This window comes from Oryza sativa, chromosome 3, assembly GCF_034140825.1.
Source record: "Oryza sativa Japonica Group chromosome 3, ASM3414082v1".
Classification (NCBI taxonomy): domain Eukaryota; kingdom Viridiplantae; phylum Streptophyta; class Magnoliopsida; order Poales; family Poaceae; genus Oryza; species Oryza sativa.
This window is the reverse complement of record NC_089037.1, coordinates 6,552,164-6,567,106: the sequence shown is the minus strand read 5'-3', so window position 1 is coordinate 6,567,106 and position 14,943 is coordinate 6,552,164. Positions and strand designations below refer to the sequence as shown.

At 43.2% G+C, this 14,943-nt stretch overlaps 1 protein-coding gene across 2 annotated transcripts; it reads right to left on the bottom strand.

The window, feature by feature from the left end:
* Positions 1 to 500: 500 nt before the first annotated feature.
* On the bottom strand, positions 501 to 6,299 carry LOC4332111 (two-component response regulator ORR21-like). 2 transcript variants are annotated; one of them, NM_001402093.1, is made up of 6 exons: positions 5,893 to 6,299; positions 4,038 to 4,190; positions 3,557 to 3,955; positions 3,303 to 3,379; positions 1,202 to 2,547; positions 501 to 783 (listed from the first exon to the last, which is right to left on the bottom strand). In NM_001402093.1, the coding sequence occupies exons 1-5, from the start codon at positions 6,014 to 6,016 to the stop codon at positions 1,225 to 1,227; spliced, it is 2,076 nt and encodes a 691-aa protein (NP_001389022.1). In that variant the 5' UTR covers positions 6,017 to 6,299; the 3' UTR covers positions 501 to 783; positions 1,202 to 1,224. The 2 variants fall into 2 exon arrangements, with proteins under 2 accessions (NP_001389022.1, NP_001389023.1); NM_001402094.1 differs by having other exon boundaries at positions 1,210 to 2,547.
* Between the last annotated feature and the right edge of the window lie 8,644 nt (positions 6,300 to 14,943).

The window sequence follows — 14,943 nt, the reverse complement described above, 5'->3', positions numbered from 1 at the left end:
TCTGATTTCACTTCCGGTTGGTAGATGGATACTGATGCAGTCGATGTCATATACTGAATGGAAGAGAGTACTACTAGAAAACAGACTGTTAAATGATGAACTGACGGATAAAAATGGTCCAGACCCACTAGCTCGGATAAATGTACATGCAAATGGAGTTGTTCTACCCTTCTATCCCAAAAAAACCTAATCCTAGCTATGAACTTGAACGTAACATATGGTTCGTAGCTAGGGTTTGTTTTTTTTTTTTTTGGACGGAGTAGTACTTAAGATACATTTGAACTTTACGGAATGCAAAACATTGTATTTCAGCAGCTATCATTATGCGCAGAATATGTCGCAAGGTAACTCAAATGGGAGAAGTAACGAGCACTTGGAGAACATCTTCTCCATGAAAAGAGTAAGAGTGATTAGAACATGTACAGCAAATGAATTGCAACCTGCTCATTGGGAGATGCAAGGATGAATAGCTAATTTGGTAACAATTTAAGTGGAAGATCGCAAGGAAAACAGAAAAGCTGAAGAACTAGTGAGAGAAGAAGATTTGCAACAAAATCAGAAAACTGTACACAAAAAATGAACAAAGGAAAATGAGCTATGTCACATGAGGCTAAATAATCCAAAGTTGTTTAAACCGAACAACCTTCTATAAACCAAGATTCGACATGCTGTCACATAAATTATTCCCTTTATAAACCAATTACAGAAGGAAAAAAAAAAGGATGAAATGAAAAACACGGCAACCGTTCATCAACCCACTAAAAATTGTTTCCAGTGATTACCCTGCATAAACAAATAAACAATGCCATTAGAAAAATGAGGTTTCGGTAATTGCACAATTAAACAATGTTTTTGCATAAAAGGCAAAAGGTACAGTCAACTTGAAATATCAATTATGAACATGACTCACGAAGAACATACTGCTAGTTCGCTAAATTACCATAGGCATAACAAATCAAATACTCCATAACAAATGCGCGAGGTAAAATAAATATAGCAACCAAGCCATCAAGGTGTTCATAGCTTGAAACATAACCAAGGTCTACTATTGTCCAAAGAAGCAACATGAATGATATGCCAAAATTGATGGGATCACTAGGTAGAGACGATCACATTATAGAGAGGACAAAATGCATTAAAGCAATATTTGGGGTAAGAACACCAAAGCTATCTGCTACCAAAATTAGGATATTGTACCTACCTACTTACAAATTCAAGAAGCCTTCACATCTGTCCACTAAATCCGAAAATATCAGGGCTCATAATATCTCCACTGCTTCCAATGCTGTGACTCAAGTTGTTAGTTGGAGATTCAATCTCATCCACTGCAAAGCGGCTTGGAATGCAAGTACCTTTACCAACAAATCCATGATTCTTTCCTCGCCCTTGATCAGGCAATTTCCCAAGAGCCACATTAGAACTTTGAAAACTAGATGAACTGGACCCAGGGTGGCTTAGCCCAACAGTATTACCATAACTGTCAACATTCGGCAGAGGCGACCAGCTACCAGTGATGTCATCCTGACCCAGTAAACCAAACTGTGTATTTTTTGATTGTGAAGAGAGTAAGCCAGAGTCCATAGGGGGGTTGCTACCACCAAGATAACCATAGCTATGGTTCAGAGCGTCAGAGTTTTCTGTCTTAAGAACACCAGGTGGTTGTTTGGAGCCCATTCCCATAGAATTTGGACTAACCAAATATGGATTATTTGGAGTATGAAAAGTACTGATCCCTTGAGAAGGTACTACATTTGGATTACGATTTACAAGGCCAGAAAGATTCCCCCCTCCATGGGCACTTATTAAGGGCTGACTTGTTGAAGCTTGATTAACCAAATCAATACCACCTAACAGACTACTCGATGGTTGAGAAGTTGCAAGAACAGGTTCATGCTTCATGGATGGAGGCATGGCCGCTAGAAAACCAGATGACTGAGCAGGTATCATCAAGGTATTTTGATTAGGGGAGAGACCCTCACTGGCTGAGAAAGTATTTAATGACTGAGAAGGCATAACTATCCCAGAAGGTTTGACATCTAGAGAGTGAAGGGTTCCTGACAGCATGGCATCTGGCTGCTGTTGCAATTCATGCAAGACTATATTGCTATTCTGAGAATTACTCATGCCTCCCAATGTGCCGGTTGAGTCTGCCATACCAAGTTTGTTATTGGGCCAAGCTGAAAATGAAGGCATTCCTCCAACAGCTGGACTGCTTTGAGGGAATGCCCCATATGCATTATTCTGGCACTTGTATATAGGTTGACCAAATGCTATTTCTCTCTCCCCATGGGGCTTGTTTCCTTTGACTGCAGCAAGCCGTAAAGATGACTGGTCCCTTCCAGGCAATACCAAACTATTTGTAGGTCGCCCTAGGAGCTCATCCTGCAAGGCGGCCAGGGCTTGAGGAGGGATCTGACCTGAGGCAGCCAAAGCTTGGAAATCAAGTCCTCCCAGTGAGCCTACTTTACCACTAGAAGCAGGCGGGCAGAATGGATTAGCTATTCCGGCATGATGCTGAGCAATCCTCTTCAGATACAATCTGAACTTCTGAAAATAGAAAAAAAAAACTCATTGCATCACCATGATTATCATTACATAACTAAAAAACTGGAAGTTACAGCAAGAGCAAACAGATACTTCATTACTGTTTCAGCAACTTCAATATGCCCAAGAAAAACGACATTGTTTCAAGATAACTTAGGGACGTCCTGAGTTCAAACAGGGTCTAAGCTACTGTATATCATGACTATTGAACTAAGCACTTAAACAGGTCCTGGTATATATTAAAAAAATGAAGGTAACAGGGAGATTGGAGCTCAACAGACAAGCAGCACAAATGCACAAGGTAACCAATGGAATTTTACTCTGTAGACAAAACCTTCAAATGGATGATCCCCAGGCAACACAATAAGAACAACAGAAAAACAATGTTTATTATCAAACATCTATTATAGAGCGATTCGTTGCCATCTGCACTGGTTGAATGATCTATAATTTGGTATGGTTTCATTCTACAATAAAAGAGTGTAACAGCACTAAAATAGTGTATGTACAAGTCCCTGGAATTACAAGATCATTCCAGGAGCAAGTCCTTTGGTTAGTTGGTTTCTACTGCTAATTAAATCAGAGTAGATACATTCAGGTAGAGCAAGGATGTGTAAAATAAATACGAATAATAACAATTAGGATAATACAAAAGGGTAGATATTCCATGGTGCCAGTAAACATAACATCCACCACACCATGCTAAATATGATACAAGAAAAAGGACCCGTGATTAAAAATGAAAACCAGAATCAAACCTGCAAATGGCTGGCGACATTTTCCCTAGTTAAACCAGGAACATTCATCAACTCCAAAATTTTCTTGGGAACAGCTTCTGAAGAGAAAATTATAAAATTTGTGTAAGCTTGAAAGCGGAAAGATTTGATGTAATTGCAAGGTTCAGGTGTTCAAATGTGGTAAACAACACCAAAAGAAAAATAAATTAGCAAGTGTACAGCCGACCAAACATTGCTGTTGATGAAAATAAGTGCCAAAAGTAGGAAAAACTTACTGTCTATCCCCAGATGATTAACTGCGTTTACAAATTGTTGGTGGAGTTCAACTGACCAAACAACTCTTGGTTTCTTTGATGTAGAAGAAGGGTCACCACTTTCCAATTCACCATCGTCATCATCTTTATCCCGTTTCTTTTTCTGAGACTTCCAGCTACCTTCAGCTCCATCATTTGCAGATGAAGCATACTCATTATCGTTATTGGTTGGTCTGGTACGATCTGTATCATCTAGGCTACCTGAATGCTCATGCTCCTTGTTTTCATTAAACTTTTTCCTTATAACATGTTGCCAGATGTTCTTCAACTCCTCCATTCTGACGGGTTTAATTAAGTAGTCACATGCTCCATGTTTTATTCCTTTCATAACGATATCTGTCCTTGAATCAGCAGACATCACTGCAATATTATCAACAGATTTCAGTAATGCCTTTGACAAACCAGAATTAACAAGCAGGGTGGAGAATATTAATCTACTTACTAATAACTGGGAGATCCATCTCAAGGCCAACAAGTTCAAGTAACCTGAATCCGTCCATATCAGGCATATGAACATCGCTAATTATAACATCAAAACCACGCCTGTTCTCTCGCAGCATAGTTAATGCTCTTGTAGCCTGAGAACAAGTTGTCGCTGCCCAAAAAAAACAAAGTAAACAAAATAACTATTCAGACATACAAATGAAGCAGATGCAAATTACGATATTAGCTTCCCACGAACGAGTGGAATTTTCGGAAACAACAGAGTGAAAACAAAACAAAGCAACGAAAAAGTACTGCACACAACATGATATAAACTTAAAAGTGTATTTGAAGGCATAAAAGCAGCAGATGATATTTATGTACAATTGCATTACATTATGAATACTGAATACCTCCATGGGTATGCCTAATGCTTTTCACGTTCGTTTTAAAGCAGAGATCATTCAATAGAGAAGACTGGATAAGGAATAAAATCCAACAGTTTCTCATGCTGCACACATTCAACTTATAGTAGGAAATAAATCAACTGTAATATAATAAGAAAAAATAGATCAGTAATAAACCCATTATATTATTTGTTATTTCCCCTAAGCTGTGATGCGCATATGTGAACTATTGGCGCCCAGAACAGAAACTAGAAAGGAATAGCAACACTTTACAGAACAAAGATTCTATATAGGCTGCAACCTAGATATGCCGCATTGCATCCTTGGAGTATTCGTTCCTGTTGCAACAAAACTTAACTGTGGGGTAGGTGGGTGATGCATAGCGCCTCTAATAAACTCCTGATCCTAAGCTAAACTTTCCGTGATAATTTGCAGTCATTACTATGGGTGATAATTCACAGTCATTAGGCATAACAAAATGTTATCGGGATAGGGAACAAAAGCTAGGAGCATCGACGATATATTCCCAATATATTGCAAGTCTTAGGTTGGGATGATATAATAGTAATTCGAAGCCCGCATGAATCCACAGAATATAAGGCCAGTCACAATGGCTAGTGTCATTGCACGGCTACCCAAAATATTATACCATCTTCTCTCAAATGAAATCTTTTATGAAACAATCCCCACAGTGGAGGGGTTTCACTTTGACGTTTCCAAGACTAAGCAAAGCATTTAATTGATACAAGTTGCTGGGATCATTTGTACCCAAAATCCGGCGCGGCGCGGGAGAATGCGGAGGTCGCACGGCGGAGGCGGACGCAAGAGATCCGGTGAATGAAACGAATCGGCCTCAACGGGGGTTTCACTCTGTTACCGAGGACTTGGAAACGACGCTGACGAGTTTCACCAGGATGAAACTCTTTCCTTCTCTCTCATCCCCATTTCATGCAAATAATCATTTTTTATTCAGTCTTACCCCTATTAAATGTGCATGACACACCAGTGAAACCCCCATTGTGACTGGCCTAAGAATCTTAAAAACTACTGCTTATATTAGCACAAACAAAAAGGCAGGATTAGATATTAGCAACACGGTTCAGATTTCACACCGCAAACTCGCTCAGATCTCCAATACAATCACTAATCTATATAAACTCAACAATCTATTCCCAGATTGAGAAAACCGACAATAAGGGCAAAAATTCCCAATAACGGAGATGTGCAGAAAAAAAATAAAAACTCCCCAGAATTCACGGAAAAGCAAATCAACCCACGGAGCAGCCGACTCCTCCCCAACCCCAGACAAATCGGAACACGAAACACTAACCGAAACAACGAAACTTATCCGACCAACCGCCTCCACGCAACCAATCATGTCACGCCCACACAACCGCAGCACAGCAAGCGATAGACTACAAGGACAGAGAACGCGGGAGAGGCAGAGGCGAAGGCAGAGCTGCTCACCGTCGTAGCGGCACTCGAGGAGCATCCTCTTGAGCACGGCGAGGCATGTAGGGTCGTCGTCCACCACCAGCACCTTCATCCCCACGGGGAACTCCACCCCGCCGCCATCCTCCACCGGCGCCATCTCTCCCCCGCCCACGAAACCGAAAACCGTATAACCACCACCACCACCACCACGCCCCCCTCACGAATTCACGCTCCAATCGCCACCATCAAGGCAAGCAGATCCAACCCCCGTCCACGCCCCCGACTCCGGCGTCTCCTCCCAAGCCGCGGATTCAGCGGGAGGCGGCGGGTGACGACGAAGAGGAGAGGGAGGCGGGGGAAAGGGAAGAAGAGGTGGGGGAGAGAGAGACGAGAGAGAGAGAAGAGAGAAGACTAAATCGCCAAAACGTGATTAGTAAACCTAGTAAATACGGCGATCCGAGGGATTAATTAGCGACAGAGGGGGTGAGGGATTAGCAGCTAATGATGCCTGCTACTGCTGCCGCGGCCGCCTCTCTCTCTCTCTGCTTTCCACTTGCGGCTGCGGGTGGGGTGGGGGCGCCTTTTCTGCCCCGAGATGGCTGCGTGCGCGCTGAGCTGGCGGCTACCGGGACGCTTCCCTTTTTTTATTAAAAAAAATGGGCCGCATTGATTTTCCATTGATTTCTTTCCCTTTTTCTAGTTGAGTTTCCCCCCTTTGTTTTGGGAATTGCAATAAAAATTCCCCTAGTACAGATACAAACACAGTTGTATCAGGATTTCTGTGGCATTGCCAATATGGCAGGTACATGGCTAGCACCACCTTAACAGCCATGCTTACGCGTAATGACACCGTGAGGTTTCCACTGTATTTGTAACACGTGTTGTTTTGAGTATGGAATTTTGAATTTGAAAAACCAGATAATCAGATAAATTAAGATGAGAATTCTTCCATGTGGACTACTAGAATTGACTGTATGGAGAACACGTCACCGGAGTGTCATCAAATAGAGCAAATGTTTTCTGTCTTTTATACTGGGAAAGACACCATTGCTGCTTCTGATTATATATGCACGTGAATGGTGTCCATAAATAAAATCGGAATCAAAATGCAGGCACGCATGTTTCAATATTCATACGAAATCAAAAGCTGATCTGATTCAAAATATATTTTCTTAGCATCACCTGGTTAATTCATTAGCCTTACTTAATTACTTTAATGCTAGTTTTCCACCTGGGCGTCTAACGGACGAAAAATTCAAGGTTTTTCATTGGAAAATAACAGAAGGCATCTTCGACATTTTCTAAACGTCAATGGTATGAATTGACACGATGAAAGCGGCTTAACTAGCAAGGGTATGCTACATATAATTATCCCTCGCTGATTAGAAAAGAAATGGAGTCACCAATATTAGGATCTTTGTCTTCAGATGGACAACTAAGTTTTCCCTCATTCTAGTATAATTTGTCCGTCCTCAAAGTTCAAAATAAAGAGGTGAATCTTAAATTAATTAGTTGTTTATCACAAGTAGGTCAAGAGGGCATATATGATATACCTCACACGTTCTTTTTTTACTAGATATGTCAATATAAAACAGGAAAATTAGCAATCCTACAACAACAAATTGCTCTGTTTTTCTCTTGAATGTTGCATGTAGTGGGCCACTTGCCATGTGTGTTAGTAATTAGCATACATCTATTGATATATAGTGCGTGTGTATGTATATATATATATATATATATATATATATATATATATATATATATATGTGTGGGAAAATGATACATCATGCTGATTATGTTATTGAACGAATTCAATAATAAATATAGACAATCAAATGAGTATTGAAAAAGAAATTTATATGTCTTGCCATCCATGCTTATTTTTTATTTCCATTTCTTCCCTTGAAAATATATACCGCGCTACTACTATCTCAATAGAAAATTTATACAATCTAAAGGATGCACAATGAATAAATTGAAGAACTTTATAGTGAAAATAGTTGATTTTCTTACCAACTGATTGTTGTTTTAATCCATGCTCCAATAAGGGCTTCGAAGGCGGCTATCATGATTTTCGCATCGTGATGCTCTTTTTTGTGGAATCTACCGGTGGCAATGCAACGTTTGCACTTCCACCTTCGGTCTTGGAAAACCGATGAATATCGAAGTTATAGAAGCTAAGGAGTCTCAGATCTAGGGGGCAGGGCCAGGGATATCAACATCAAGGGCTCCTTTGGAACACAAGAATTTTACAGGAATTTCAGGAATCAACTCAATTCCCGTGAAATTCCCGCAAAATCCCTCCGTGCAAAAGGAGGCCTGGTACTATTAGAAGAATACTATAGATCAAGTTAGAAAGAGCACCTGCAAAGGAAACTAGTGAGTACATCGCGTCCATCTCTACTCTATTGAGGAAGAACATCATTACCGCCCTGAATTGTTGGCAAGATCTAAGCATGAGGGTGGTGGTGGCGGCGGCGGCGCAGCGCGGTGGAGGGAGGAGGTATTGGACTAGGGTTAGGGTGTGAAGGAGGAAGAGGGCTATATAAAGGGTACAGGGTAGACATAGATCCATGTGATGCTGATCCAACGGTAGATCATCGAAAGGTCTCTTTTAGAATAAAAGAATAATGGTATAATAGTTGAATTAACAAAATGTTTTACTATGTTGCTTTTAGCAATTATCCTATATTACTGAAAGTAAAGGAAAAATCGCCTCATCCTGTTTAGATTGCCACCACCAAATCACTTTTCATCTCGAGAAAAAGCTTTCAAGTAAAACGAACACAAACTTTCAACTCCCATATAAAACTTTTTATTGCCAAGATTTATGTTATACTTTAAAGAGTAAATTTCACAAAACTACACGTTTTATGATACAAGTTACATAAAACACACACATTTTGACACTTGGCACTCAAATACATATATTTTGGCATTATAATTTCACAAAACCACACTATCAATGAATGGATTCACTTGTGAGATGACGTGGTTGTTCTACCTACGATGAGGACGTGGCATCCTATTAATTTCATGCGATGGCTTGTAATAGGGTGCCACGTCCTTGTCCTAAGTGGAACAGCCACGTCATATCACGGGTGAATCCATTCATTGATAGTGTGGTTTTGTGAAACTACACTACCAAAATATAACTTAAACGCCAAGTGTCAAAGTGTGTGTGGTTGTCTGTAACTTGGACCACAAAACGTGTAGTTTTGTGAAATTTACTCTACTTTAAAATAATTTTCTTTACCTTTGGACAAAAAATAACTTTTCTTTACTTTTGAGGACAAATAGTTTCTTCAACTCAAGCATTCGAACTCTAACAACACCAACCTACCGCATCAACTAAGGATTTTTCAACCCATGGATTCAATATATCTAATACTATAAGAAACCTAAAAGCTACTTCCAACTACAAAATGAACTCTATGTCAGATGGATTGCTTCCTTCTATATTTTGGCTAAGAGATATCAAATTAGAAGGAAAAAATTGCTAATATTGAGCACCATAAGACATTGCAAATGGATTACGCAAAAACTCAAAGTTCATAAGTTTGTGACACCCAATGTTTACAAAACCAGCGGTAACCGTGCGGTTATCGCGCTTACCTCCAGGGTACGATAAAGATAAATCCGCGGAAACCCCATTAAAATTCAAATAAATTTAGAAAATAATTCAAATTATTGATAAATTTTATACAGTTTGCCACGGTTACCGCGTGGCAACCGTGCTTATCGTCAGGGTGCGGTAACTCCGGCGCCGACGGTAAGGGAAATCCTGGTGATACCACTTTTTTCAAAAGAAAAATAAAACAATGCTTATCCCCTGAAAAAGAAGAAAATAAAGGGCCATGTCCCTCCCCACCTAATAAGAGCAGGTACAATATGTCGACCCCCGTTTTTATAACAGGAGTCAATCGTGCAAACAGTACCATTTTCCTGGATCAAGTAGTCTGGTACACACGAATTCGTAGCTGAGATACCAAGTGCACATACACGAGTGTCTAGTACGAATCATTATATCATAAGCCCGCAGGCATAGTCTTAAATCATCGGACCGAGCGGTCCGGAATACATTCCAAAAACAGAAGTGGATAAGGCAGCGGAGTTAAGGCAGCGGCACGCCATTGCCACAGGCAACGACCGTAACTGAGACCTACTGGGCGTCATCGTCTTCATCACCCTCCTGGTAATAGGCATAGGGATCCTCCGAAGCTTCATCTCCGGCCTCTGATTAAGTTTGTATATTGCAAGGGTGAGTACCAACCGTACTCAGCAAGCCACCACAGCAACAATGCATATGACAGGGGTATTCAAAGGATGGCTATGATTCTTTTGCGCAAAGCAAGTTTTGTAATTCTTTTCACAAACCTAAGACCTAGCACAGACTGATCAAATTTTATTACCAGTGTTCATATTAAACAATGACGGTTCTATCCACCATCCATTGTGATCCCAAGGATAGCTTCCCGCTATTGAGTCGACATGGTTTTCTGAGGACGTCCACCTTCCCGCCTCTCAGGAAGTGGCTCCATCAGCATAGAAATTATCATGCAATATCCCATCCCACACAAGTTAAGAATTTAGAGTCTAGCCAAGTGTAATACATGTCCCGGTGCTCAGTAACCGCGAGCACGACTATTCGAATAGATTTGGTTTACTCACACTGCAGTGGATGTACACTTTACCCGCACTCCGCGACTGCCCAACACATGAGCCTCGTACCCGCTCCATGAACTTAAATCCTCATGCACTCTAGGCGTCCATGTTTCTAGCAGTGAGAGGAGTTCTGGCACTCCCGGGAAAGAGAAGTCTCACACACATATTAAATTATGGTTCAAGTTAAGTTCTCTCTCTCACACACTCATGGCAGTCCTACCGATGGCGACACCGATGTAGGGCACGCCTCTCGGCCCTACCTCAATGGTTGTCCCACCGTAGCGCACCTGCCTCACTCAGGGGTGAACCATCTATGCAGGGATACTGCCTCCGCTCGGCTATCTAATCCGCTAGGTCTATACCCATACGAGAAGTACGGTTGTACAGGGGTCGTTTCATGCTTAACTTCATGGCTCGGTCCTTAATTGATCGGGGACGGTACTAGCCTTTTCCAGATACCACCCAAATCCTCCGTCCGCCCCAGTCGAAAACAGTTGTTTAATTTTATTTCTCCTTTCACAAATCATATCATCAACATCATGGCAATGTGGCGCTCATGTCTCCACATGCCGCATCTCAATTACCTTCCCAAAGGTAATTGCCCAAGCATATAGCATTTGATAAATATGAGTATGCATAAATCTAGAGTAGCATTTCTAAGCATTTGTCATAGTTGACTAGGGACTTATACGTAAATCATGGTTACAAGGATTTAAGGGTAACAATAATCAAGGCAAGGCATAATCACAAGTAGGATGTTCATCATTGCATACAATTTTTATTTGTAAATAAAAATAATTTCGGAATTGGGATCAACATGTTCAAAGAATAGTGATGACTTGCCTTGTTCAAAGTCTTGCGGGTCTTGGCCTTCACTTGGATCCGCAACTCCCTCGGGCTCTATAGTTACGTGCGAAAATTGATTTGAATTCGGTTAGAATTCAAATAAAAATCCAAATAAATCCAAATGGAAGTCGAATGCGAAAGTCGACTCTTTTATATTAACTTCACTATTCGCGAACTAGGGCAAACCCAATCTCGATTTATACATCCTAAACAATTTTTGCGGGTATAAATATTTTGTTATCTGTCGGTGACATGGGGCCGGGGGTATCGTGACTAGAGGCTTGGGTAGCCGCGGTCACCCACGTGGCCTGACCCCCTCTGGGGGGTCGGGCCCGAGGGTGACGTGGCCGCCCCTCCCTCAGTCTCCCCGAGGGGTCGGGCCACTCCTGTTTCGGCCCCGAGGGCTGGGGCACCCCGACCCCCTGTGGTGTTGGCGCCACGTGTGTGGGTTAGGTGAGCACAGTGGCGCTCACCTAACCGCATTTATAGCGGGTTAGACGAGCGCGCCACGCCGCATTCAATGCGGCGCAGCGCATGCTTATCCGGTCTATGACCAGTCGCGGTATGTGACCGGTCACAGACCGGTCAGATCGCGGGTTAGGTGGCAACAGGCGGCCTGTCGCACGCCTCGCCCCGTCCCGTCGGAATGATGAGAGCTTCCTGGCTCTCGTCTCTAGCCGGAGCTGGCGTGCTGACTTCTGGAGTTGGTATGTCAGTCCCGGTCAGATCCATTCCAGGCTTCAGCGCAAGCATGGCAAGAAAGTCGCTGGCCATTGAATGAAGGTTGAAACGGGCGTCCACCGGGAGAGCTGACGAGCGGAGCAGGAGGCGTGTGTACTGCTTGTCAGAGGTCATTTCCGGCTGTAGATTAGCCCTCATTGTAAAAATCATGTTTCTTTTCTTAGGCATCTAGAGGCCCATGTGGTGACCCCGAACCGGTTAAAAAAAAAAGGAGGCCCTGGCCTAAAAGAAAAGAGGGAGAAGCGAGAGAGGGAGGGGGACTCTGGCCACTGGATTCCAGAGCGAGAACTCTCTCTCGCTCTCGAGCTCTCTAGCTCTGGAGCTCTCTGTATTCCTTCACACACAGATCCACCAGAACACAGGAGTAGGGTATTACGCTTCTCAGCGGCCCGAATCTGTCTACGTCGCCCGTGTCTCGTGTGCTTTTTCTCGCTGACATTCCTCAGATCGAGGGCGAAGAACCTCACATAGCGCCCCCGGCCGAACCGGCAAAGGGGGGCCTGCGCGGTCTCCCGGTGAGGAGCCCCAAGCTCCGTCATTATCATAAGTTTTTAATTTAATCTACCCGAGCATTATATATATGTTAGAATTTTGTATCGCGAGCTAAATATCGGACAAAATCCAAAAATCATCTTATAATATTGTACGATTTAACTTAGTCTATGATTAAACGATTAAATATAACACACGGCTAAAATCCCTAGTAATTAAATCCGAATTTCTACCGTGAATCGATTACTTATAGAGATTACCCAAAAATAATCTATAATAATCTATAAGAATTCATCTATTTGTTTAGTTATTAATTACATCTAAATTACTACCGCGAATTGATTTATTATAGAAATTACCAAGAATAATCCATAATTTATATTAAATTTCGCAATTCTTCGACTATAATTAATCTATAATTAAATTGTAATTATTTTAAATTTTCTAAACTTCCCTAATCTCCCTCTAATTTCCTATTTATTTTCCTTTTCTTTTTCTCCCTTTCTTTTTCTTTTTCCTTCCTTTCTTTTTCTTTTCTTTTTCTTTCTCTCTCTCTCCCTCCCGGTTTCTCTCCTCCTTCCTTCTTCTTTCTCTCCCTCGGCTTCTCCCTTCCTCTCTCTCTCTCGGCTCCCTCACTACCCGGCGGCACGGCGACAAACAGGGGGGGGCAGCGGCTCACCGATGGCGGCGGTGGCGACGACGGCGGCGGCGACGACGGCACACGGTGCGGCACACTGAGGCGGCGACGCGACGGTACGAATGCGGCGGCACGACAGCATGAGGGCGGCGGCGCGGCGGCTCGAAGGCGGTGACGCGGCGGCACGACGACGGCGGCGCGTGGAGAAGGGGAAGAGGGAGAGGAGGGGGAAGATGGAGCGAGGAGAGGGGAGAACGGTGGGGCTTTTACAGGGGAGAGGGGGGTAAGAGGAAGAGGGAAGAGAAGGGGCGGGTGACGCGATGGCGGCGCGGCGGCGCGGGGCGCGAGGCGGTGATGGAACGCGCGCGCGGCGACGGGATGGCGACGGCGACGGCGCGGCAATGGTGGCGCGCGGCGCGAGGCGGCGATGGGACGCACGCGCGGAGGGACGCGACGGCGACGGCGTCAGCGCAGCTGCGGCTGGGGCGACGGCGCGCGGCGACGCGACGGCGCGACAGGTACAGGGCGCGAGGCGCAAGGCGGCCAGGCGCGTGGCACGAGGCGACGCGACGGCGGCGCGGCGCGGCAGCGGCGATGGGATGGCGACGGCGACAGGCAGCGATGGCGACGGCGGCGCGGCGGCAGGCGACGATGGCGACGGCGCGCGGCGGCTCGGGACGCGAGACGGCCAGGCGCGACGGGCGGTGGCGCGTGGTGAAGGTGGCGACAGAGAGAGGGGGAAAGAGGAGGGGTTGGGTTAGAGGACCACGTCGAACACCTGGCGGCCGATGAATAGTGTCTTTTCCTATTTAATCCCCATTTTAGCCTATTTCTTGTAAATTTGATTCTATAAATCCTGGATTTTGTATAAATGAAGTTTACTCAATATTTGTGTCATTCTAACCAATGGATTTACTCTAGATTAATATTACTCGTATTTTATTTATATAATTTATTTGAATTTTTAATTAGGGTTAATTCTTATTCCGTCGTATTTAGATTTAATTAATACAAATATGACTGCGATGATATTTTATTCATTTCTATCCCCACCTCAACCTTTATTTTAAATTATATTTCAGTTATTTATTTTGCTCATTTAATTTTAGGTTTTATTACTAATTAATTATTCTTTATTCGCGATCAACAAACTCCGAAATCAAAATCCAATGGAATAGGCGAATAAAATTGGCATGATGCAATTTATTTAAAAAGTTTTTGAAGGCCCATATTTTTAGAGTTTAGATTTTTGTCGGTCAAATTTTCAGGGTGTTACACAATAGCAAACTATTAGCCAGCTATAAATATATTTTAATGAGATAAAAGATGAGAGAGAAGAGCAGCAGGCTATAGATCTGTAGCCAGCTGCAGCACGGACTCCAAGACGCAATGTGTGTATGACAGGTGGGACCATATATTAATCTTATAGCAAGCAACTATTGTATAAATTAGCTATTAGATCGGCTATATTGGAGCTAGCAGTGGGCTATACTATTAAACTTGCTCTAAACGTCCCAAACACCTGCGGTTCCTACCAACGCCACAGCGTTGGTCACACCGTAGAAAGGCGTAGAATAAAACCTGCGCTCTGTGACTATGGGGCTATGATTGGTCAAGGTTTACTCGTGGCTTGGGGATCAAATGAGGTGACGCCGATGTGTGGCATGTGATGGGACTTGGCTGGCGCAAAGTGCCCGGACAGG